General features: G+C 39.0%; 1 protein-coding gene across 2 annotated transcripts in view; it reads left to right on the plus strand.

Moving 5' to 3' along the window:
* Window positions 1–11,257: 11,257 nt before the first annotated feature.
* svp (COUP transcription factor 2) overlaps window positions 11,258–23,714 on the plus strand; it is a 603,390-nt gene continuing 590,933 nt past the window's right edge. For both annotated transcript variants that reach the window (XM_069839116.1, XM_069839117.1), the window contains exon 1: window positions 11,258–11,896. In XM_069839116.1, coding sequence (XP_069695217.1) covers window positions 11,575–11,896 — 322 coding nt within the window. In that variant the 5' untranslated portion in view covers window positions 11,258–11,574. The remainder of the gene's footprint in view (window positions 11,897–23,714) is intronic.

Raw genomic sequence — 23,714 nt, forward strand, 5'->3', positions numbered from 1 at the left:
CTTCTTCTTTCATTTTTCCAGTTAATATTGCCACTTCTATTACGTTTCGCATGAGTTCTTCACACCAATTCTTGTTGGTGCATCATTTTGGTGGGTCAATATTTTGCAGTAGTACTTCTGGTTATACAATATTAGGTAAAATACGTGGTAGCAATCCTTGTAGTTTGAAAGAATTCAAGCTTTTAGATGCTGAATAAAAACGAACCCTGGCCAATAGTTCAGGACAAATCGCTGCAAGCCTACAGAGACTTGCAGACAGATACAAACATTTTTAACCAGAGATGCTTGAAAAAGCCTATGATACAGATCTGCGTATGCTACAGATGATTCAAGGCCGCGAACAAATTCGGCTTGATTATTTTTAACTACAGGGGTCAATAGGAGCAATGGCTGAACGAGAACGGCAGGGAAAACCCAAATAATAGGAAGACATCTGCGACACAAGGTCGAGTGCTGTCTTGTTTCAGTTCGTGTTAATACCCTGGACGGCTCTACGTCATCAAGAGAAGCTCTCCCTCGCGGTACGACCTCCTCTCGGCGGAGCAGGTACAGGGGACACTGTCACGAGACATGCCGACTGCACGGGAATTTTATTTCTTTTCCGAGAATCTGCGTTAAACGCTTAATTGAAAGACGTTTTTGCTCCATAATACATCTAGCTGAGTTGCAAAAATCGGAAGCTGAACTTACAGGTTTATGGTATCGCTGTAAATGTATTCTTTTTTCCCCGTTAGTACAGAGGAGGGACCCGAATGCTTGCACTGCACCCTCTACTGGGCTTATTGTGCCTTACCGCTTCAAACTGGGAATAATTTTTCAAGTCCGAACGGTCGCGCTTTTGTAGATATCGTGACTCAGCTATGTGTTGCTGATCTGAGCTGATTCGGACATTCCTTTACTTGAGCATAATCATGTGAAATGCAAGCGAGAAGTTGCTTCCTTGTTTCCACTTTCCGCTTGTAGCCTTCGCTCTTAAGGCAACCCCACACACAGCAATCCAATGGAGTAAAGTCAGGTGACCTCGGTGGTCAAGAAATGACTCCACCACGACCGAGTCAACGCCCAGGATAAGTTTCATTGATCCTACTGCAATCTAATATCGTTTTGGTCGCGTTAGCATGTGAGTGTTGAAGCACATGAGACTGACACCCGTGTTACTGTTAAGGACAGGGCATATCTTCATATAAACTTTTTTTGTTTAGAATCACCAATATTATCACCCCTCACAATATCTACCTTTCCTCCTGAATCACCCTGTGTATTGCGATTTCTCTTCTAAACTACTGAATGATTGAATGGATCTTGTTCAAATTCAATGTATAAGAGTCGATATATTCTGGATTGAGGCAATGAAATGCAGACCTATAAATTATAAAACATTAATGAATCTTTATCTGAAATTAAAAACATGTTTTGGCGCTACAGTCCAAAAGAAAGCCAAACAAATTTTTCGTGATAACTTTATAGGCCTATATAACTTACATAAGGTTTTTTCTAGGAAAAGAGGTATTGTATATGAACTCTATATTGATCACAAACGATGGGTAATTGTTCTATAAAACAGGCCTACTTACTGGACCTAAACTATTGAATGGATTTTGTTCACATTCAATGTGTAAAAGTCAATTTGAAGGGTTCACAGTAGGCCAAGCGCCATTTATTAAAAATAGAGACAGCAAGAGTGAAAGTTAAGTGAATACCATAGTTTAATGAAGATTAACATATAATTTAGTTTTAATGTGTATACTTTATATTACTTGCTATATATTCCATTGAATTATGGTAATAACTTAATTTTAATCCTTATTTTCTACGTCTTCGGTAAATGGCATTTGGCCCACTGTGGTTCTTTACCCTTCATTTATTCTGGATTGAGACACATGAAACAAAAGACCTATAAATATTATAAAACATTAATGAATCTTTATCTGAAATCAAAAACATGTTTTGGCGCTACAGTTCAAAACAAAGCCAAACAATTTTTTCGTGATATAGGCTACTTTACAGGCCTATATACATAAGGTTTTTTCTAGGAAAAACATATTGTAGATCTATAGGAACTCTATATTGTCCACAAACGATGGGTAATTGTTCTATATAATAGGCCTACTTACAGATCTAAACTTTTAGAATTATCTTATTACAGTTTAAAGTTAGAAACAGTCTACTTAAATAAAACACATTTTAAAACTTGGCCTAGACTAACTTTTTACAAAATCTTTCACACTTCTGACATGTCTGTTTATTCTTCCCGATTACGCACTTTACTTTTGATCTCCACAGCAGAATTATGACCTTGAAGAAGCTATAACAATAATCTATATTTTAGATCAGCTAAGGTGCTTGCCTGCCGATCCGAAGTTACGCTCGGGCGCGAGTTCGATTCCCGCTTGGGCTGATTACCTGGTTGGGTTTCTTCCGAGGTTTTCCCCAACCATAAGTTAAGGCAAATGTCAGGTAATTTATGGCGAATCCTCGGCCTCATCTCGCCAATTATCATCTCGCTATCACCAATCGACGCTAAATAACCACGTAGTTGATACAGCGTCGTTAAATAAACGAGTAAAAAACATATTTTAGAGTCTATAGGGTCAAAAATGATGTTATTGTAGCTCCAACAATCTTAATCAAGAGTAGATAGGAAAGTATGACGGGGAAAGGGAGGATTTATTGCCAAGGATTTACCGTCCACTTCAGATCTATTTGTTGCGGATGAACTACAAGAGGAAGATCTTATAGTCTATATTTAGAATTAAAAGGGAGGGGTTCCAATGTACAGCTTCTACACTACTATTTATATTTCCAGCACTTTTAAGAGCCGATTTTCTTTAGTATAAAAATATTAGAAATTATTACAGCAGCCACCGGCGTAGCTCGGTCGCCTGAGGCGCTTGCATGTCGATATGGAGTTGCGCTCGGGCGTGGGTTCGATTCCCGCTTGGGTTGATTACCTGGTTGGGTTTTTTCCGAGATTTCCCCAACTGTAAGACGAATGTCAGGTAATCTGGCGAATCCTCGGCCTCATCTCGCCAAATATCATCTCGCTATCACCAATTCCATCGACGCTAAATTCATTCATTCATTCATTCATTTTATTTCATAGATCTTACATGAGCAATGAAGCTTTAAGATGTGGAACAAGTCTAAATTTTACAATATTACAATTACAATTTTTAAAAATTTTTACAGTTTTACAATTTAGTAATTTTCTATAATTTTTACAATTTTGTGCAATTTTTTACAATATTTTGGCGAGATGTAGTGAGATGAGGTAGTTGATACAACGTCATTAAATAACCATGTAATAATAAAATTATTACAGTATGCATATGGGCCTAGGCATTTCATGTAAATTTGTGGAAGTTAATTACATATAACTATTCAAATAGTAGGCCTATAATGAATTTAAATGTATTAATTATTGGGTTACAGAGATGAGCCTGCCTGGAGAGAAATAAAAAATAGTTTGCAGCCGCAAAATTACTCTTCAAGGAACGACCACTCATATAAATTGAGGGAAAGAAGACAGAGGACGGACACTGGAAAGTTTTCTTTTCTCAATCGTACTATTAGGGACTGGAATGCTATACCTACAGACTTACTAAAGGCTTTACCAACAACCAAACATGTATTTAAAAATAGGCTTAAGGACTTTACTAATAGACGGAAGTGTTGTATCAGTGATGAAGTGTTGTGTCAGTGAAGTGTGTTTTGTCAGTGAAGTGTGCTGTGTAAGTAAAGTGTGTTTGTGTCAGTGAAGTTTTATAGATTATAGTGGTAGTACAAAGTATTTGAACAGTGAAATGTATTTGAAGTGTTAGTGAATTCAGGATAGTATCAGTGAAATGTGTCGTAGTTCCAGTGCAGTGAGTGAGTTGACAGCGAAATGAGTGTAGTGCTGAAGGGTACTTGTGCAGGTATGAACATAGGCCTATCATAGTCGTGGGTTTTAGTTCGAACTTAGGGTTAAGATACAAATTAGATTTAGGCCTACTTTAAATGTTCTCTCTCACTTCAGTAACAGATACAAAATGAATATTAATACATGGGAAGTGAAAGGACTTCTTTTTAGCGCTAGGGGAACTTCATTTAAGTTAACCAAAACCATTCTCCTTTCTCTTAAATTTTCTAATGAGGACATTAACAAAATTTGTCTAATGGTAATGAGAGATTCATTATCCATTTTACACAATCACTTCTATAATACTATGTAATTTTTTTTACTTCATTTCGTTACTCTTAAATGTATTTTCATCTGTTTCTCCGAAATCAAATTGTACTTTATTTTTAAATTTATCATTGTTCCGTATTCTCTCCGCAATCATATTGTATTTTTCATTTAACCTCTGCTTTGTATTCCGGATCCTAGAGGTCAGTCGTAGATTTCGGCCAGATGTCCCAAATTTTGGAATTTGTTGTGCGCATACGTACGATACATTTTCTAGCCATTTTCGATGATCCATAAGTGATCGTGTTTCATTTAATTTAGGATGCTCCTTGTTGTTGTTGTTATTATTATTATTATTATTATTATTATTATTATTATTATTAATTATTATTATTATTTATTATTAGTAGTAGTATTATTAATTTATTATTAATTGTATTATTTTATTAATTGTGTTTATTATTCATTGTCATTATTGAGTGTAATTAGTTACCACTGCCACCGAGTATTTATCCATTTTCAGTGTGAATATACAGACTACATACATAGACCTAAATAGTGTCTTTTACACGTAATTCAAAGAACGAAAGTTCATCCTCTTACCTGGGTGCATTTGTTACTTATAGGCCTACTGCTAAAGTATGTGCTTCGTTCGTGACTTTTAAAGTCTTCCGTTAAACAATTCTGAGAGCGATCACTAGCAGTTACTGCTCACCAGAGATCTCGCGTGGTGGTCGGGAAGGGGAGAATGAAGAGCACATAAAACTGAGGGAATTTTACATAACTTGGCTGAAACTGTCAACTTCTATTGCCTGATAAATATACAAACAAGTTAACTGCACAAGTAACTGTCGTAGATCTGGCAACAGTGCGAGGAAAAGAACTGATGAGGACAAATGAAACCAAATATAGGCTACCAGTGGTCGTCAGCACTCACTGAAATGGGTAAAGGGTAAGCGGAGAAACGTGATATGCCCCGTCGTGCAGCAGGAAGAGGTAGAGAGCATACCCGCCAGCAGCCACGGATGCACCATAGTGCAGTCTCTTCTCCGCGGGTAAGAGAGGCTAGCCCGAGGGTGCAGTGTGCTGATGACCGCTGAAATATACTGTCTATTAACCTCAATAGAGCATGACATGCTGATTTAATTTAATTTAATTTAATTTATTTAATACTTTACACTTGAGCTACATTAGGCATTGCAGCCCGAAAGAGCAGAAGCTCGTGCTCGGGCGCAGTTCAGATCAGTTATACAAAATATATCACAAAATTACGAGAGTTCATTGAGCACAATAACATTAATAAACGGTAAAATACATACAGCATGTAATAATAGGGTATATATACTTACTTATTTACAAATGGCTTTTAAGGAACCCGAAGGTTCATTGCCGCCCTCACATAAGCCCGCCATCGGTCCCTATCCTGTGCAAGATTAATACAGTCTCTATCATCATATCCCAAATACGGTATATATACAAGTAGGAAATACAAAAGTACATAAATATAAGATATCAATTTTTAACTCAATTAGCTTAAACAACTAAATAATTAATCTGATTTGTTTATTAAATCTACATGTGTTAAGTGTATTTAGCTCAGGGTAAGCTCTAATTAATGCATTATATATTTTGGGTCCAAAATTTCTGCTGTGTTTTAATCCAGCAGTTGTGTGGCATTTGAGAGTATTTAGAAAGAAACTGTAGTTTTGTCTCGTATGGTATTCGTGAGGATCAAATTTAAATTTATTGTGGTTTTTATGGAAGTAAATCAGCAATGTTTGTTTATAAATTTGTTCTAGATTTGATACACCAAATTCCTGAAAAATTTATTTTGTTGGGTAATGAAAAGATTTATATAGACAAATTTTGATAATTCTTTTTTGGAGCAAATTTAAAGGATGGAGAGTCGATTTTGCCATTCCTCCCCAACCTAAAATACCATACTGAATTATTGATTGAAACAGAGCTAAGTACACAGTACGCAGAACAGAAACAGGTAAATAAGAGCGTAGAATGGAAAATTTGCGGATTGTTTTACGCGATTTGGTACACAGGAAGGAGATATGCTTGTCCCATTTTAAATGTTGGTCAATAATAATGCGTAAATATGTAACCTGTGAGGATATACTCAAAGCATTACAGAATAATACGAAGGTTGTTAAGTTCAGCATGGATTACATTATTTAGTCACTTGTAAACAATCAGTACCTAGTTAATAATAAAAAAAGCATATTATTATTATTATTATTATTATTATTATTATTATTATTATACTTGACTGTGGTGCTAGTTACTGGAGAAATAATGAAACGACAAACCAAATGAGAATAAGCTACGTCGAGAAAACGTGCTTCAACAGCGTCTTGTTGCAGAACACATTCGACTCATTTTTACAGCTTGAACGCTAGTCTCCAGCGTGGAAAGATTTCAATATGCTATAGCCCATCTGCTAACGACGTGCCACGATTTTTGCGGTGATGAATGTCAGATTGCGTATAAATAAGAACACTGTCTACAGTAGTACTACGATAGAGAAATACTTGAGGAATCAACTCTCAGGCAACCTTACGTTGGAAATATTTACAAAGATTTTGAAAAGGTGGAAAAGTCCAACTATCTGGGAGCAACAGTAACAAATGTAGTATAAATGACACTCGGGAGGAAATTAAACGCAGGGTAAATATGGGAAATGCCTGTTATTATTCGTTGAAAAGTTTTTGTCATTCAGTCTGCTGTCAAAAAACCTGGAAGTTAGAATCTATAAAACAGTTATACTACCGGTTGTTCTGTATGGTTGTGAAACTTGGACTCTCACTTTGAGAGAGGAACAGAGATTAAGGGTTTTTGAGAATAAGGTTCTTAGAAAAATATTTGGGGCTAAGATGGATGAAGTTACAGGAGAATGGAGAAAGTTACACAACGCAGAACTGCATGCATTGTATTCTTCACTTGACATAACTAGGAACATTAAATCCAGACGTTTGAGATTGGTAGGGCATGTAGCACGTATGGGCGAATCCAGAAATGCATATAGAGTGTTAGTTGGGAGACCGGAGTGAAAAAGACCTTTGGGGGGGGCAAGACGTAGATGGGAGGATAATATTAAAATGAATTTGAGCAAGGTAGGTAGGGACTGGATTAATCTTGCCCAGGGTAGGGATCGATGGTGGGCTTATATAACGGCGGCAATGAACTTCTGGGTTCTCTAAAAGTCGTTTGTAAGTAACCATTGAAAAAATTCGAGAAAAAGTAAAGGACAAGAATCTTCGGGTTTCTATCGATGCAAGGATGGACGCTTGCAGCCGTTATATTGTGAATGTATTTTTTTCTTCTAGTAGATTATTTTGCGATGCCTTATCAACATCTTAGGTTATTTAGCGTCTGAATGAGATGAACGTGATAATGTCGGTGAAATGAGTTCGGAGTCCAGCACCGAAAGTTACCCAGCATTTGCTCATATTGGGTTGGGGAAAAACCCCGGAGAAAACCTCAACCAGGTAACTTGCCCCAACTGGGAACCAAACCTGGGCCCCCTGGTTTCGCGCCCAGACGCACTAACCGTTACTCCACAGGTGTGGACTTGTGAATGTAACTGTAGGTATTTTAGAGACTGAGAAAGGTAAGGAGACGGCTTTAGTGAATGTTGAAGAGATAGAAAGAGCAAATCATTCCACCATTTTCCAGTTTTTTTAATTCCATGAATAACCTATTTCCAAAACGCGAGAATAATTTTGCTGTTTGTTACAAACGCAGCATCTTATAGGCCTATGATGAAAGCAGGAGCGGAACTTAAAGTTATTTACCCAAAAATGATTCATTTAACATGTTTGGCACATGGACTTCATATAATTTGTGAAGAAATACGTGTTCAGTACTCTAATGTAGGTATATTTATTTCGAACATGAAAAAAGTGTTCCTAAAACCACCATCTTCATGCAAGGCAATCAAAGAAATTGTACCTGTACACTTGGCTGGAAGGCGTTGATTACTATTGTGAATAACTTATTTTTCTGTTAGCCTATTGAAAAAGTGATGGAAACATTTCCTTCAGAGAGTAGGCTAGTGCAGCCGTAAAAGTAGTTAGGGAAGAGTTGGGTAGTATCGGACATCGGGTAATATCGGACAATGAGTTTCTTTCATCTACCTCCAGATAATAGTACCTGAAATACATGGTTACGTTTCTGTGATGTCGCATACAGAAACGTAACCATGTCATTCAGGTACTATCATCTGGTGGTAGATGAAAGAAACGCACTGTCCGATATTACCCGATGTCCGATACTACCCAATTCTCCCCTAAGGACTCCAAGGTAAGATCAGGGAAGGTTTAGCATAGTCTATACTTACTTCAAATTTTAGAATGATTTTTTTCAAGTAGGTATCACTGAATTAGACACAATTGGCATGTTACTGACTCATTCTCTTCAGATTATTGAAAAGTAGAGAAGAAAATGTCAGTGACGATTGGTCCAACTAGTACTGCAGCCCTTTAAGGGCCCAGACCGACCAGCCGGGCTGCTGGCCTCACGCCCACATGTCGAAACAGAGGTGGACGATCATCCAACCAGAATGGAGGTATCGTGTGGTTAGCACGACGATCTCATCACCCGTTATAAACTAGTACCAATGCAAATTTAGAACTTCAGGACTTTTGAAAAAAAAATACCCCGGGTATAGAACACTGAAAGAAATTAGAGGAATTTTATGTGAAGACAGATTAAGTTTATGTTCGTTAGAAAATAAAGATGAATAATAACGGCACAAGATGTAAGCAGCTTCTATAGACATGGAACGCGCTTTTTTCTAAACATAAAACCCTGCAGTTTTAGTATCAACAATATGAAGATGATTTTTGCTGTAGGCCTACGTTGCAATTCATGAAGAAGGCTATGTTCATACTTCTCCAAATTGTATTCATATTGTTTGCAAATCTCAGTTGAGTTAATTTTGGTTTTTATCATTTATGATCGTGTCTGTATTATTGCAGTTCAACAAGAGTTGTTGCATATTTTAACATTTTCATATAAATATTTCGTAATTTGATAGAGCATTAACTTCCGGGTCCTAGTTATAACTTAATAACTTCATTGGCAGCAGAAATTCTAAGTCCAAGATTGTAGCGCTAGCAGTTCTGTCATTGACGAATACTGCATAATGTTTTGCTTGTAACGTCGGTGATACTACTGCAATTGAAATTGATGTTTCTGTTGGATCTCCTTTGTATCAGATTATTCTCTGAAAGCGACCACAGTCTTCAGAAAGATTTTCTCGTGTTTAGGCCTACATGCTATTGGTAGCACCTAGTAGGCCTGCCACACTATCCTGTCAGACGAAAAGTATTTCCGTCTATTAACTTATTTCTAGACTGACAGAAATAATTTCAATAGGCCTAACTGTTAGCAAATTTTAACCAAATCTAGTACAAATAGGCATAACTTATTCTACCGATAATAATAATAATAATAATAATAATAATAATGATAATAATAATCTGAGCGGCGTTCTATAAAGCAAGCGTGGCGAAAATGTCATCGTGCGCCGAGCCACTGTGTAACCTGCAACGTGCATAGCACCTATGGAGGAAGGCGGACACCCGAAGGGGAAGTTAATCAACTGTCTTAGTAACGAATTTTCATTTTCTTTACGTGAAGCACTTAAATATAATATGATACAGTACAAGGCTACAAACTAATGTTTAGTACGTGTAACGAAGAAAGAAATGAACAATGAAACATACGACACATTATCACACCCTAAAATTAACTCTCTTCAGAATGTCTCTGCGACAGAGTTTCAAAATCAGGAATTATGTCACTCACTGCCAGTCATAGTTGATCACGAAGGTATTCGTCTGTCAGTCGTGATCTAAATTGGTTTTTACAATTTTCATTGTTGAAAATAATTTTTCACAGACGTAAGTTGTAGCGAACATGGCTTCAACAGAGCAAGCGAAAGAACGAAGCTTCGGATATTTATTTTTTGGGAAAGATTTGAAAGTTAAACATTTGTCAAGTCCTTACGTCTAGCTTTCATTTAACATCACATTGTAAATCTGTGGGTTTAAATTGAAGATCTAACCCCATTATTCGTACATCTGCTGAAAAAGAATAGACGTACAGAGATAATTAATAATAATAATAATAATAATAATAATAATAATAATAATAATAACAACAACAACACTTAACCTTTTAATGTTTCATCAGTAACATGTAGTATAATGCCGTTTTATGTTATACAACCGTTTTCCTCGTAATACTTGTAAACAAATCATACATTTAATATTCTCATCATATTGGCAGCAAAAAAATGCGTCCTCCCATCCTACTTGAAACTTTCGTTTTTGTAAGGTGTACATGTATTCGAGAGAGACATTGCGATGATATGCCACTCGCAAATCAGAGAAAAATACAAATGGAACGGAGTTTGACTCCAGTGAGTGATAGGGTGGGGGTTGTGGGAGGTAGAAAGCAAGAGATGCACAGCTACCAGTGCGAGCCAAGATGTGCTCGTGAGTCAGATTTTCGCCGCTGCTGCTCTAAACTAAAACAATTATTATTTACAAGAGGAATATCACGGTAATGAAGGACGGCAACCCCGAGACAATACGCAAGTTACGACCTAGTCTAATAATAGCGTCTTCTTGAGAAGATGTATCTGCGCGCAATTTGTGTGCTGTCAGACAAGACGCCGAGGTGGGCACGTGGGAAGATGGCGCGCGCCATCCGCCCCGGCCGGGTCAGGGGGTGCGACCGCGCCGCGCACCCCGGCGCTGGCGAGTGGGCGCCCTTCGACCCGGCCACGACGCAGCTTGTCAAAGACCGACGCCCCCTGGCCCGGCCCATTTTTAGCACCTCGTCGGGCGCTCCGATTGGTGCCCCGCCGCCGTCCGCTGCGAGGGGGGGTGACCTTTTGGCATGCGCCCTCCGCGAGGGGCACCGCGGAGCGCGACTTTGGCGGGGCCTAGAGTTGGCGACCCCCGCCCGGGTCGCCTCGCCCCCCTCCCCGCGCCCGGGCGGCCGGAGCGCGAACATTGCGCGCCGCCAATCCCCGCGTAACGGATGCGGCTCGGGCCAATCAGAGCCGTGGCCTCTGGTCGGGGGCGCGCCCGGGCCGCCCTCTGCCGTCGCCATGGCAACGCGGCAGCCGGCCGGGGTCCCGCGGCGGCCGCTCAGTCTGGTGCCCGCGCGTGTGATGGCAGGATCCCGCGACCGCTCAGCCGCGCGATAGTGTGACCCCAGGTCAAGCCTCAGAGCGGCGGACTCCGCCGGACGCCTCCACTATTCTACCCCACAACGCCCTCGCCGTGTGCACCGGGGTGTTGTGTTCCACGACGACGGGGTTCTTCGGGTCTCGCGCTCCGGCCCCCGACGTCACCACGTTGGAGCTCGGGTTCCCGCGCAGCATGGCGCTGGTGGCGCCCCCGCCGTCCGCGTGGCGGGACCCGAGCGCCGGGGTGCTGGGGCACGTGGGGCACCCGGGCCTGGCGCCCGGGACCCCCACGGCGGCCGAGGACATCGCGGGACTGGCCGCCCCCGGGGCCGGCGGCGCGTCGGCGGGGGGGCTGGGCGCCCGCGAGCTGCAGCAGAGCACCACCCCCGGGTCGCAGGCCGCCAGCACCCAGTCCGGGGGCTCCTCGCAGGGCGCCGACAAGAACCAGAACATCGAGTGCGTGGTGTGTGGCGACAAGTCCAGTGGCAAGCACTACGGCCAGTTCACGTGCGAAGGTGAGTGAGATTCACCGAGTGCCAACCATGTGCTAGCAGAAGTTACGGTGTGACACGGCCGTGTGGTGGATCAGCGTAGGCAATTGCACCTTCCTGCTCCACTGCGGAGTAAACGACATGACAACCGTATTATCTATCTCTCTCTGTAATTTTCGGAAAGGCGAACTATTCATTTTGGGCCGTTTAATTCTAGATTGTCTTGACAGCAGATTACGTGACTCACGTCCGTCATCGATTAGTTCTTAATCAGTTGGAGCCGTGGAAAATCACTGTCACGTTCCAGGCACTTCTCGAGCAACACGGTATGAATACATAAACCCACTTTGATGCACAACGAACTTATTGCCAATTTCATATAAGTTACCACGATGCGAGTTTGTGATATCTGGCGTAAAGTTTCTAACAAATCTAAATACAGAAGTGCTACCATTAATTACGCATAGAATGACTCGAATTTTGTGATGTGATATTTTTGGATAGTAGAACATAGTGTTGGAGGAAAATATTGTGGTACTCCTCTGGCATAAACTACTAATATTAATCAGATGCGATTTAAATGCGTAATTTTGTTCCTTCGTCACCTTGTTGTGGTAATTATGGTAGCTTAGTTAAAGATTCTCAGGGCAAGCTAGGCGTGACAATGACGGCAGTTGGCTTGTGGGCTTATGTGACGCAGAAGCATTTAGAGTTTCCTAGGGGACGGAGTCTTAGATAGCCTACCAAATCCTCAGTTTCAGAGAAGTATAGGTCCCTTGTGCTATACCATTTATTACCCATAGAATGACTCGAATTTTGTGATGTGATATTTTTGGATAGTAGAACTTACTGTCGGAGGAAACTATTGTGACACCCCTCTGGCTCCAACTACTAATATCAATGAGATGCGATTTAAATGCGTAATTTGGTTCCTTCGTCACCTTGTTGTGGTAATTATGGTAGCTTAGTTAAAGATTCTCAGGGCAAGCTAGGCGTGACAATGACGGCAGTTGGCTTGTGGGCTTATGTGACGCAGAAGCATTTAGAGTTTCCTAGGGGACGGAGTCTTAGATAGCCTACCAAATCCTCAGTTTCAGAGAAGTATAGGTCCCTTGTGCTATACCATTTATTACCCATAGAATGACTCGAATTTTGTGATGTGATATTTTTGGATAGTAGAACTTAGTGTCGGAGGAAAATATTGTGACACCCCTCTGGCTCCAACTACTAATATCAATGAGATGCGATTTAAATGCGTAATTTGGTTCCTTCGTCACCTTGTTGTGGTAATTATGGTAGCTTAGTTAAAGATTCTCAGGGCAAGCTAGGCGTGACAATGACGGCAGTTGGCTTGTGGGCTTATGTGACGCAGAAGCATTTAGAGTTTCCTAGGGGACGGAGTCTTAGATAGCCTACCAAATCCTCAGTTTCAGAGAAGTATAGGTCCCTTGTGCTATACCATTTATTACCCATAGAATGACTCGAATTTTGTGATGTGATATTTTTGGATAGTAGAACTTAGTGTCGGAGGAAAATATTGTGACACCCCTCTGGCTCCAACTACTAATATCAATGAGATGCGATTTAAATGCGTAATTTGGTTCCTTCGTCACCTTGTTGTGGTAATTATGGTAGCTTAGTTAAAGATTCTCAGGGCAAGCTAGGCGTGACAATGACGGCAGTTGGCCTGTGGGCTTATGTGACGCAGAAGCATGTAGAGTTTCCTAGGGAACGGAGTCTTAGATACCAAATCCTTAGTTTCAGAGAAGTTTAGGTCTCTTGTGTCATACTATTTATTACCCATAGAATGACTCGAATTTTGTGATGTGATATTTTTGGATTCTAGAACCTAGTGTTTGAGGAAAATATTGTGACACCGTTCTGGCTCCAACTACTAATAGATGCGATTTGAATGTGTAATTTGGTTCCTTCGTCACCTTGTTGTGGCAATTATGGTAGCTTAAAGATTCTCAGGGCAAGCTAGGCGTGACAATGACGGCAGTTGGCCTGTGGGCTTATGTGACGCAGAAGCATGTAGAGTTTCCTAGGGAACGGAGTCTTAGATACCAAATCCTTAGTTTCAGAGAAGTTTAGGTCTCTTGTGTTATACCATTTATTACCCATAGAATGACTCGAATTTTGTGATGTGATATTTTTGGATAGTAGAACCTAGTGTTGGAGGAAAATATTGTGACACCCCTCTGACATCAATTACTAATATTAATCAGATGCGATTTAAATGCGTAATTTGGTGCCTTCGTCACCTTGTTAATATAATTATGGTAGCTTAATGATTCTCAGGGGAAGCTAGGAGTGACAATGACGGCAGTTAGACTGGGCTCATGTGACGCAGAAGCATGTAGAGTTTCCTAGGAGACGGAGTCTTAGATACCAAATCCTCAGTTTCAGAGCAAATGTAGGTCTCTTGTGTTATACCACTTATTACCCATAGAATGACTCTAATTTTGTGTTGCGATATTTTTGGATTCTAGAACCTAGTGTTTGAGGAAAATATTGTGACACCGTTCTGGCTCCAACTACTAATAGATGCGATTTGAATGCGTAATTTGGTTCCTTCGTCACCTTGTTAAGGTAATTATGGTAGGTTAATGATTCTCAGGGCAAGCTAGACGTGACAATGACGGCAGTTAGCCTGTGGGCTTATGTGACGCAGAAGCATGTAGAGTTTCCTAGGAGACGGAGTCGTAGTTACCAAATCCTCAGTTTCAGAGAAGTGTAGGTCTCTTCTGCTACCATTTATTACCCATAGAATGTCTCGAATTTTGTGATGTGATATTTTTGGATAGTAGAACCTAATGTTGGAGGAAAAATATTGTGACACGCCTCTGGCTCCAACTAATATTAATCAGATGCGATTTAAACGCGTAGGCTAATTTGGATCCTTCGTCACCATGTTAAGGTAATTATGGTAGCTTAGTTAAAGAGTCTCGGGGCAAGCTACGCGTGACAATGCCGGCAGTTGGCCTGTGGGCTTACGTGACGCAGAAGCATGTAGAGTTTCCTAGGAGACGGAGTCTTAGATACCAAATCCTCAGTTTCAGAGAAGTTTAGGTCTCTTGTGTTATACCATTTATTACCCATAGAATGACTCGAATTTTGTGATATATTTTTGGATAGTAGAACCTAGTGTTGGAGGAAAATATTGCGACACTCCTCTGGCATAAACTACTAATATTAATCAGATGCGATTTAAATGCGTAATTTGGTTCCTTCGTCACTTTGTTAAGGTAATTATAGTAGCTTAGTTAAAAATTCTTAGGGCAAGCTAGGCGTGACAATGACGGCAGTTGGCCTGTGGGCTTATGTGACGCAGAAGCATGTAGAGTTTCCTAGGAGACGGAGTCTTAGATACCAAATCCTCAGTTTCAGAGAAATGTAGGTCTCTTCTGTTATACCATTTATTATCCATAGAATGTCTCGAATTTTGTGATGTGATATTTTTGATAGTAGAGTTTCCTAGGAGACAGAGTCTTAGGTACCAAATCCTCACTTTCTTAAATTCGTAAATTTTGAAGTTACGAGTTGGCGTTCGATTTCATTGTGATCTAGTACAGCTACATTTCAGAGCGGTGCTATTGAGTTTGAAGGAACCACCTCTTTTCTCTGACCCTACACGCACCTGTTAATTCTTTCCTATCAACTTGGCAGATTCCCTGGCCGGCTGGCACAGCTCCTCAATGTCTTTTCTGCTTTGTATGGGGGTGGAGTGAGTAGGCCGTGGATTCGGTCGTCGCTCGTCATTTGTGCGGTGCTTGAATTTCTGTAACTAATCAGAAATTACGACTGAGTAGGGGGACGGAACGGACTGCTGCTTGTGTGGGATTCTTAATTCCATCAGCGCACGTCGGGTCGGGGTTGTAATTCGAAGCATCGAAACAAAAACCGCGGAGTTAATTGTGCGTGCAACGCGTGGTCGGGTTCGGTTCCAGGCTGCGATCAAGCGGCTCGTGTTACGCCCTCGATAAATTGAGAATTTGCTATTGAAAGAAAGCATTATCACGCTGAATGTAACACTGATTGTAGCCTGAGCCTGTAATGTGTGATTTGTTGTGAGTGCTGGCTCTACAAGTAGAGAGTTCCTACTTTCGTGTCAAATTCATTGTAGGCCTAATATTGCTTTTGAACTTGCTCTTGTTTACATCTGTTTGATTTGGAGAGTACGGGATGAAAAATTGAACAAGAGACATTCGTGACCAGGGAGAACTACGGGATAAAAAATTGAACAAGAGACATTCGTAATCGGGGAGAACTACGGGATAAAAAATTGAACAAGAGACATTCGTGATCAGGGAGAACTACGGGATAAAAAATTGAACAAGAGACATTCGTAATCGGGGAGAACTACGGGATAAAAAATTGAACAAGAGACATTCGTGATCAGGGAGAACTACGGGATAAAAAATTGAACAAGAGACATTCGTAATTAGAGAGAACTACGGGATAAAACATTGAACAAGAGACATTCGTGATCAGGGAGAACTACGGGATAAAAAATTGAACAAGAGACATTCGTAATCGGGAAGAACTACGGGATAAAAAATTGAACAAGGGACATTTATGATCAGGGAGAACTACGGGATAAAAAATTGAACAAGAGACATTTATGATCAGGGAGAACTACGGGATAAAAAATTGAACAAGAGACATTCGTAATCGGGGAGAACTACGGGATAAAAAATTGAACAAGAGACATTCGTGATCAGGGAGAACTACGGGATAAAACATTGAACAAGAGACATTCGTGATCAGGGAGAACTACGGGATAAAAAATTGAACAAGAGACATTCGTAATTAGAGAGAACTACGGGATAAAAAATTGAACAAGAAACATTCGTGATCAGGGAGAACTACGGGATAAAAAATTGAACAAGAAACATTCGTAATTAGAGAGAACTACGGGATAAAACATTGAGCAAGAGACATTCGTGATCAGGGAGAACTACGGGATAAAAAATTGAACAAGAGACATTCGTAATCGGGGAGAACTACGGGATAAAACATTGAACAAGAGACATTCGTGATCAGGGAGAACTACGGGATAAAAAAATTGAACAAGAGACATTCGTAATTAGAGAGAACTACGGGATAAAAAATTGAACAAGAAACATTCGTGATCAGGGAGAACTACAGGATAAAAAATTGAACAAGAGACATTCGTAATTAGAGAGAACTACGGGATAAAACATTGAACAAGAGACATTCGTGATCAGGGAGAACTACGGGATAAAAATTGAACAAGAGACATTCGTGATCAGGGAGAACTATGGGATAAAAAATTGAACAAGAGACATTCGTAATTAGAGAGAACTACGGGATAAAAAATTGAACAAGAAACATTCGTGATCAGGGAGAACTACGGGATAAAAAATTGAACAAGAGACATTCGTGATCAGGGAGAACTACGGGATAAAAAATTGAACAAGAGACATTCGTAATCGGGGAGAACTACGGGATAAAAAATTGAACAAGAGATATTTGTGATCAGGGAGAACTACGGGATAAAAAATTGAACAAGAGACATTCGTAATCGGGGAGAACTACGGGATAAAAAATTGAACAAGAGACATTCGTGATCAGGGAGAACTATGGGATAAAAAATTGAACAAGAGACATTCGTAATTAGAGAGAACTACGGGATAAAAAATTGAACAAGAGACATTTGTGATCAGGGAGAACTACGGGATAAAAAATTGAACAAGAGACATTTGTGATCGGGAGAACTACGGGATAAAAAATTGAACAAGAGACATTCGTAATCGGGGAGAACTACGGGATAAAAAAATTGAACAAGAGACATTCGTGATCAGGGAGAACTACGGGATAAAAAACTGAATAAGAGTCATTCGTGATCAGGGAGAACTACGGGATAAAAAATTGAACAAGGGACATTCGTAATCAGGGAGAACTAAGGGATTAAAAATTGAACAAGAGACATTCGTGGTCCGGTAGAACTTTTCCCAATATGATGTTAATTCAACATATCGGCCAAATTAGCAACTCGTATCGCTTTGACTGAATTATTTTCTGATATAGCCTATGTTATAAGTACCAGAGAATTACAGCAATGATGGACAGTAAATACGTTGTGTCGATCGGCTCTTGAGTCTTAAAACGAGTTATATAGCCTGAGATTTTTATACTGGAAATCATCTTTATCTGTACTATTATTTTATTTAAGCTATTTAACGTTGTTGTATCAACTAACAGGTTATTTAGCGCGATGATATTTCACGAGATGAGGCCGATTCGCCATAGATTACCTGTCATTCGCCTTACGGTTGGGAAAACTGTGGGGAAAGAAGTCCATGTAGGTAATCAGCACAAGCGGGAATTGAACTCACGCCCGAGAGCAACTGTGGATCGGTAGATAAGCGCCTTAGTCGACCGAGCTACGCCGGTGGCTTTTATCTGTATTCAATCCAAGAAATTCCACATGGAATACTTTAAATTCTGGCTGGTAAATGCGGGAACTTCCTTGTAGAAACACTGTATGAAACTTTGATTGTGGCAGGGGAAATAAACCGTGTGGAGAAGTTAGAAGGCTCTAAGTAAGTTACGTTGAAGCGAAATTATCGGATATGGATTTTCGCACGCTCAGAAGTCCGAGGATCAAGTCCAGGGGGTCGAACAATCAAAATTCGATCATTCCTTCCTCCCTAAAAATTATCGCTTAGGTAGTTCTGGTGATATCGGAAGTGAAAATCATTGAATTTATAATGAAGATGCAGTTGATCGTATATGCAAGGCATAACAAAAGCCTAAACAAACGTAACCAGTCACGGATACGTATATCCAAGGTGTGCAAGCGGAGTGCGAAGGGAACTACCTCAGCGCTAGTTTACCTAAAAAGGAGTCTTGTAAACGGTCCACTTGATACGTTTACTTTCCAAACAAATTCCAGGCTTTGTGTGACCAGGACACACAAAAAGTCAAGCGATCGTACACTAGCAGTCCCTGCTCCAAATTCATAATAGTAATATGCGATACAAGAGCGGTATGTTGAAGTTTTCATGTTCGAGGAAAAGTTTGAAAAAGCGAAACGTAGTTGAGCTTTTTTAATTTCCGAGAATTGAAAGAAAACATACCGCTCGTGTATCGTACATTATTTTGTGCGAATATCGTTTATTACATACCTGAAAGAGGAATTTCTAATTAGTTGCAATGAAATCTCCATCTTGGTTTCTGTTCAATGACGGCAAATTTGCAAAACAAAAATATCTATCTTCAACATTGTTGCTTTAAAATGTTTTCTGTGTTTACTATACTCCAGCAGGCCGTGATATACGTCTGTCTTCCCCCCCCCCAAGTCTATGATGAGTCTGGAATCTTGTTGGTTTTTTTCACGGCTTTCTTAATGTTACTTGCATCACGAATGCAGTAACTTTAGTGGAGTTGTAGAGTTTATTTAATTTTTGCAAATATTTAAAAACAATAATTAACAGTGCAATTTAGGTGAAATTACAGTGGTAAGTTTCCAATTTATAATTATTACTATATTGAACGTCTCTAAAAATAATAACTTATGTTAAAAGCCTAAAGCAGTAAAATCAATATGTCACTTAAGCGGTAAGAAGAGGGAAATTGTTATGTGTGTTAGGTTGGGAATACTGAATGTGGAATTTTAGACTTTCCGCGGATTGGTTTTGTGCGGAAACCAAGCAAATACGCACGATCTCGCACAAAATATATATTAGTTTATTAGAATAAAATATAGGCCTATGTAACTCTCGTTGCTATGGACACCAGAATCAAGTTTTATTTGATCGTCCTTTGTTGTAGAATTCAGCACCAAGTTGTGTGTAGTCACTATGTTGCGCGTTATAAAAGGAGCAGCGGCTTTCAGTGGATAAAAAATAACGTCCAAGGTTGGATGTACCTTCATCACGAGGTGAAGGGAAACCTGCTGAGAGCGCTGTTACCTGCAGCTCTCCCGAGGAGACGCAGGATTCCGCAGATCTGTTTCGAGGTTCTGAAGCTGCCACGGTCGCTGAGAGGCGTAATTGCCTCAGTGATACGTTCAATTACGCGAATCTGACGCAGTTGTCTGCGTGAAGAGGTCCCGTCTCTCTTGATCATCGTGAAAGGGCTGTAAACCCTAAACCCCCTTGTTCTATCTGGATTCCTGTACCCTAGTTGGGATTTTTCATTTTCATTGTACCCCCCCCTTTCGTGCTGTAGTAGCCTAATTAGAATAGGGAGGAACTAAGGCTGGATTCCCATCACGAAGGTTTGAATATTAGTTTCTTGAGAGAAGTAAAACTCTTTGAGTTCAGTACGTTATACAGAAGTACAATAATCTGTTAAAGTTGTAGCACGTCTGATTAATAGGCTACTTGGGACGCAATCTATAGTACTAATAAATCTGTAGCCAAAATTTTTCTGGTAATTTTCGATTTTCCAAAAATAATTGGTATTAACATGTATAATTAACCATCCTGAAACCGAAAATCGCTTTTTTGAAATTTTTGTTTGTATGTCTGTATGTTTGTTACCTTTTCACGCGATAATGGCTGAACCGATTTGTATAAAAATTGGAATATAAATTAAGTTCGTTGTAACTTAGATTTTAGGCTATATGGCATTCAAAATACTTTATTTAAAAGGGGGGTTATAAGAGGGCCTGAATTAAATCGAAATATCTCGCTTATTACTGATTTTCATGAAAAATATTACATAACAAAAGTTTCTTTGAAAATAATTTCCAATAAGTTTTATTCTATACAAAGTTTTGAGAGGACTGATATTTAATGAGATAAATGAGTTTTAAAATTACAATAACAACGCCATCTAAGGCGCTGTACTGAAATAAAAACAAATGATTTCGTCTATAAGGGGCCTTGGACAACAACAATCGAAAGCTATTTAAACATAGCCGAAGAGAATGTTTCTGTGTTTGTATGAAGTAATATCGGAAGCTAATTGTTTAATTATTATTTCACCATTGGAAAGTGTAGGTTCTCTAGATGGACATAATGCTATAATGTTATTACAGTAACTTCTGAAACATATAGCAAGTAATATAAAGTATACACATTAAAACTAAATGAAATGTCAATCTTCATTAAACTATGGTTGCATGTAATAACAATTAAGAAACATGTTAAAGGAATTGTCATTGCACCTAATTATTTCTCTCTGGGCCAAAATGACCGCATTTTAATTATTTAAATACAATTTAAATTAAGTAACATATTAAACGATTTATCCTTCTATCAAACACGAATGTTCCCTGGATCAAACGTCCTGTTTTAATTATGTAATTACTTTATATTTATTTCTAACAGGTGCAGCGGAGCGCACGGGTACGGCTAGTACAGTAATAGCGAACAGGGTGAAGTAGGCCTAACTACAGAGAAATGATCCCAGACACAATTAGATAAAACTTCACTTGCAAGTTTTCAGATAACACGTAAAGTGAATAATTAGTGATTTTTGTTGATAATTTTCATTTTCACATGTCATTGCTTATTTTATGGCGTGAAGAACGTTGGGTTTTACAAAACCGTTTGTAAACAATTAATAACGTAGACGGTGCCAGATTTAGGTATAGTGCCGCCCCTAGGCAGTGATAAAATTTGCCGCCCCCCAACTCTCGCAAACAGTTTATGAGCAGCTGTTACACAGGTCATGTTTAGTTTAAATTAGTTTTAAATGAGATGTTACAATTCAGAAAATTACTGGAATCAAAATACATGCATCTTACTTGTAGACTAAATTATAAAGATTTCCTTCGCACTTTCTTCACAGAGTAAGCATTGATGATGTCATCAAAGTCGATCTGATGAGCCACATCAGATTAGATGCAAAGAAATATAGGTCCTATTCAAACTTACTCATTATTGAAACAAAATTGAGTCCTTTGTGAAAGGCAAGCTGTGGTTTATTTTTAAGTATTGGTTTTGTTGGTGGTATAATATTATTTCGAGTATTTCTTACTTCGATACGAACTATAAAGTAAATTGAAATAGTAATATCCGTTACAAGAGCGGTATGTTGATGTTTTCATGTTCGAGGAAAAGATTGAAAAAGCGAAACGTAGTTGAGCTTTTTTAATTTCCGAGAACATGAAAACAAACATACCGCTCGTATATCGTGCATTATTTTGTGCGAAGATCGTTTATTACATACCTGAAAGAAGAATTTCTAATTAGTTGCAATGAAATATCCATCTTGGTTTCTGTTCAATGACGGCAATTTTGGAAAACAAAAATATCTCTCTTCAACATTGTTGCTATAAAATGTTTTCTGTGTTTACTATACACCAGCAGGCCGTGATACACGTCTGTCTTTTTTTCCCCCAATCTATAAATGGGAACTTAAAACAAACGGTAAGGTTATGTAATGATTTATTTTTCATTTTAATATTTTAACAATATTATTTATATAACATATTGCAGTAATAACATCGGCATCTGGAATCTTGTTACTTTTTTTCACGGCTTCCTTAATGTTACTTGCATTACAAATGCAGTAACTTTTGTGGTGTTGTAGAGTTTACTTAATTTTTGCAAATATTTAAAAACAATAATTAACAGTGCAATTTAGGTGAAATTGCAGTGGTAAGTTTCCAATTTATAATTATTACTATGTTAAACGTCTCTAAAAATAATACGTTAAAAGCCTAAAGCAGTAAAATGAATGTCGCGCTTAAGCAGTAAGAAGAGGGAAATTGTTATGTGTGTTACACTGGGAATACTGAATGTGGTATTTCACACACTATTTCGCACGATCTCGCACAAAATAAACTCCAACTCTTTGCGGAATAAACCTTTCATATCGAAGTATACCGAAAGTTTGATTAAATAGTATTGTTGACAATATATTATATTGGAAATGTAACTGAAAGCTGTGGTTAGTATTCATAGCGATAATATAATCAACACACATCCAATTTTATTTTCAACAATGCATTCTTGTTTATACAAGCAGTTAAATTTAAACACTTTCATAGCATATTAATGTGATACCAGCATTACAATATAGGCCTAACTATGCAGCTGCACACTTTCCTTTTACTCTCGCCACGACCACGACATGACAAAACAATATTCGACTTCCACTAGGTGTTCAAGAACAAGCTTCAGAAAAGATTTACTAACAAGTGTTTAAAAACCAAATTTCACTGTAAAATGAAAATGTAAAAAAAGAAAAAGGAACACAAAGAGAGAGAGAAAATGTCGCCCCCGCAACTGCCTAGGTTGCCTAGGCCTAAATCCGGCACTGAAACGTACACTCATACATCTGAGATAATGTGTCATCCAAATAATAGGCCTATTTATTTGAAGCAGAGATTTAATTTATTCTGTAGACTGTTCAGGAAGACAAAGCAAAGTTTTATCAGATTATGATTATAAAAATAGTTTTATCTCTGGAAACTTGTATTAGACTTTATCCTATTATGAATATAAGAACAAAAGTTTTAGGAAAATATAAACTATTTCAACACCTTTCGAATTATACAAAGCAGGGATGTTAAAGCGCCTGCACTGTATGTTGCCAAGAACCCGCACAACATTTCCTTAAGAGCGATGATTGTACTTCATTTTGCTAAAAAGTGAAGCTTGTTGGATTTGTATTGCTTGTAGCATGAGCATGTAATAGAGGCGCTTTGACATCCCTGGATAAAGAGTTGTTCCGTACAGTCTGAATTCCTTCCAGAAGATTAAAGTAAAATTAAAAGAAAATGCTTCGCTAGTAAATGTAAAGAAATCGACAAGAACCCCTGTGACAATAAGATATGTTTCAGTTGAAAGTAGTACCTACATGTAACACACAATTAAAATATTTAAAATATCTTTTCACAGAATTGATTATGAAAGCA

The sequence above is a fragment of the Periplaneta americana genome, chromosome 11, assembly GCF_040183065.1.
Source record: "Periplaneta americana isolate PAMFEO1 chromosome 11, P.americana_PAMFEO1_priV1, whole genome shotgun sequence".
Classification (NCBI taxonomy): domain Eukaryota; kingdom Metazoa; phylum Arthropoda; class Insecta; order Blattodea; family Blattidae; genus Periplaneta; species Periplaneta americana.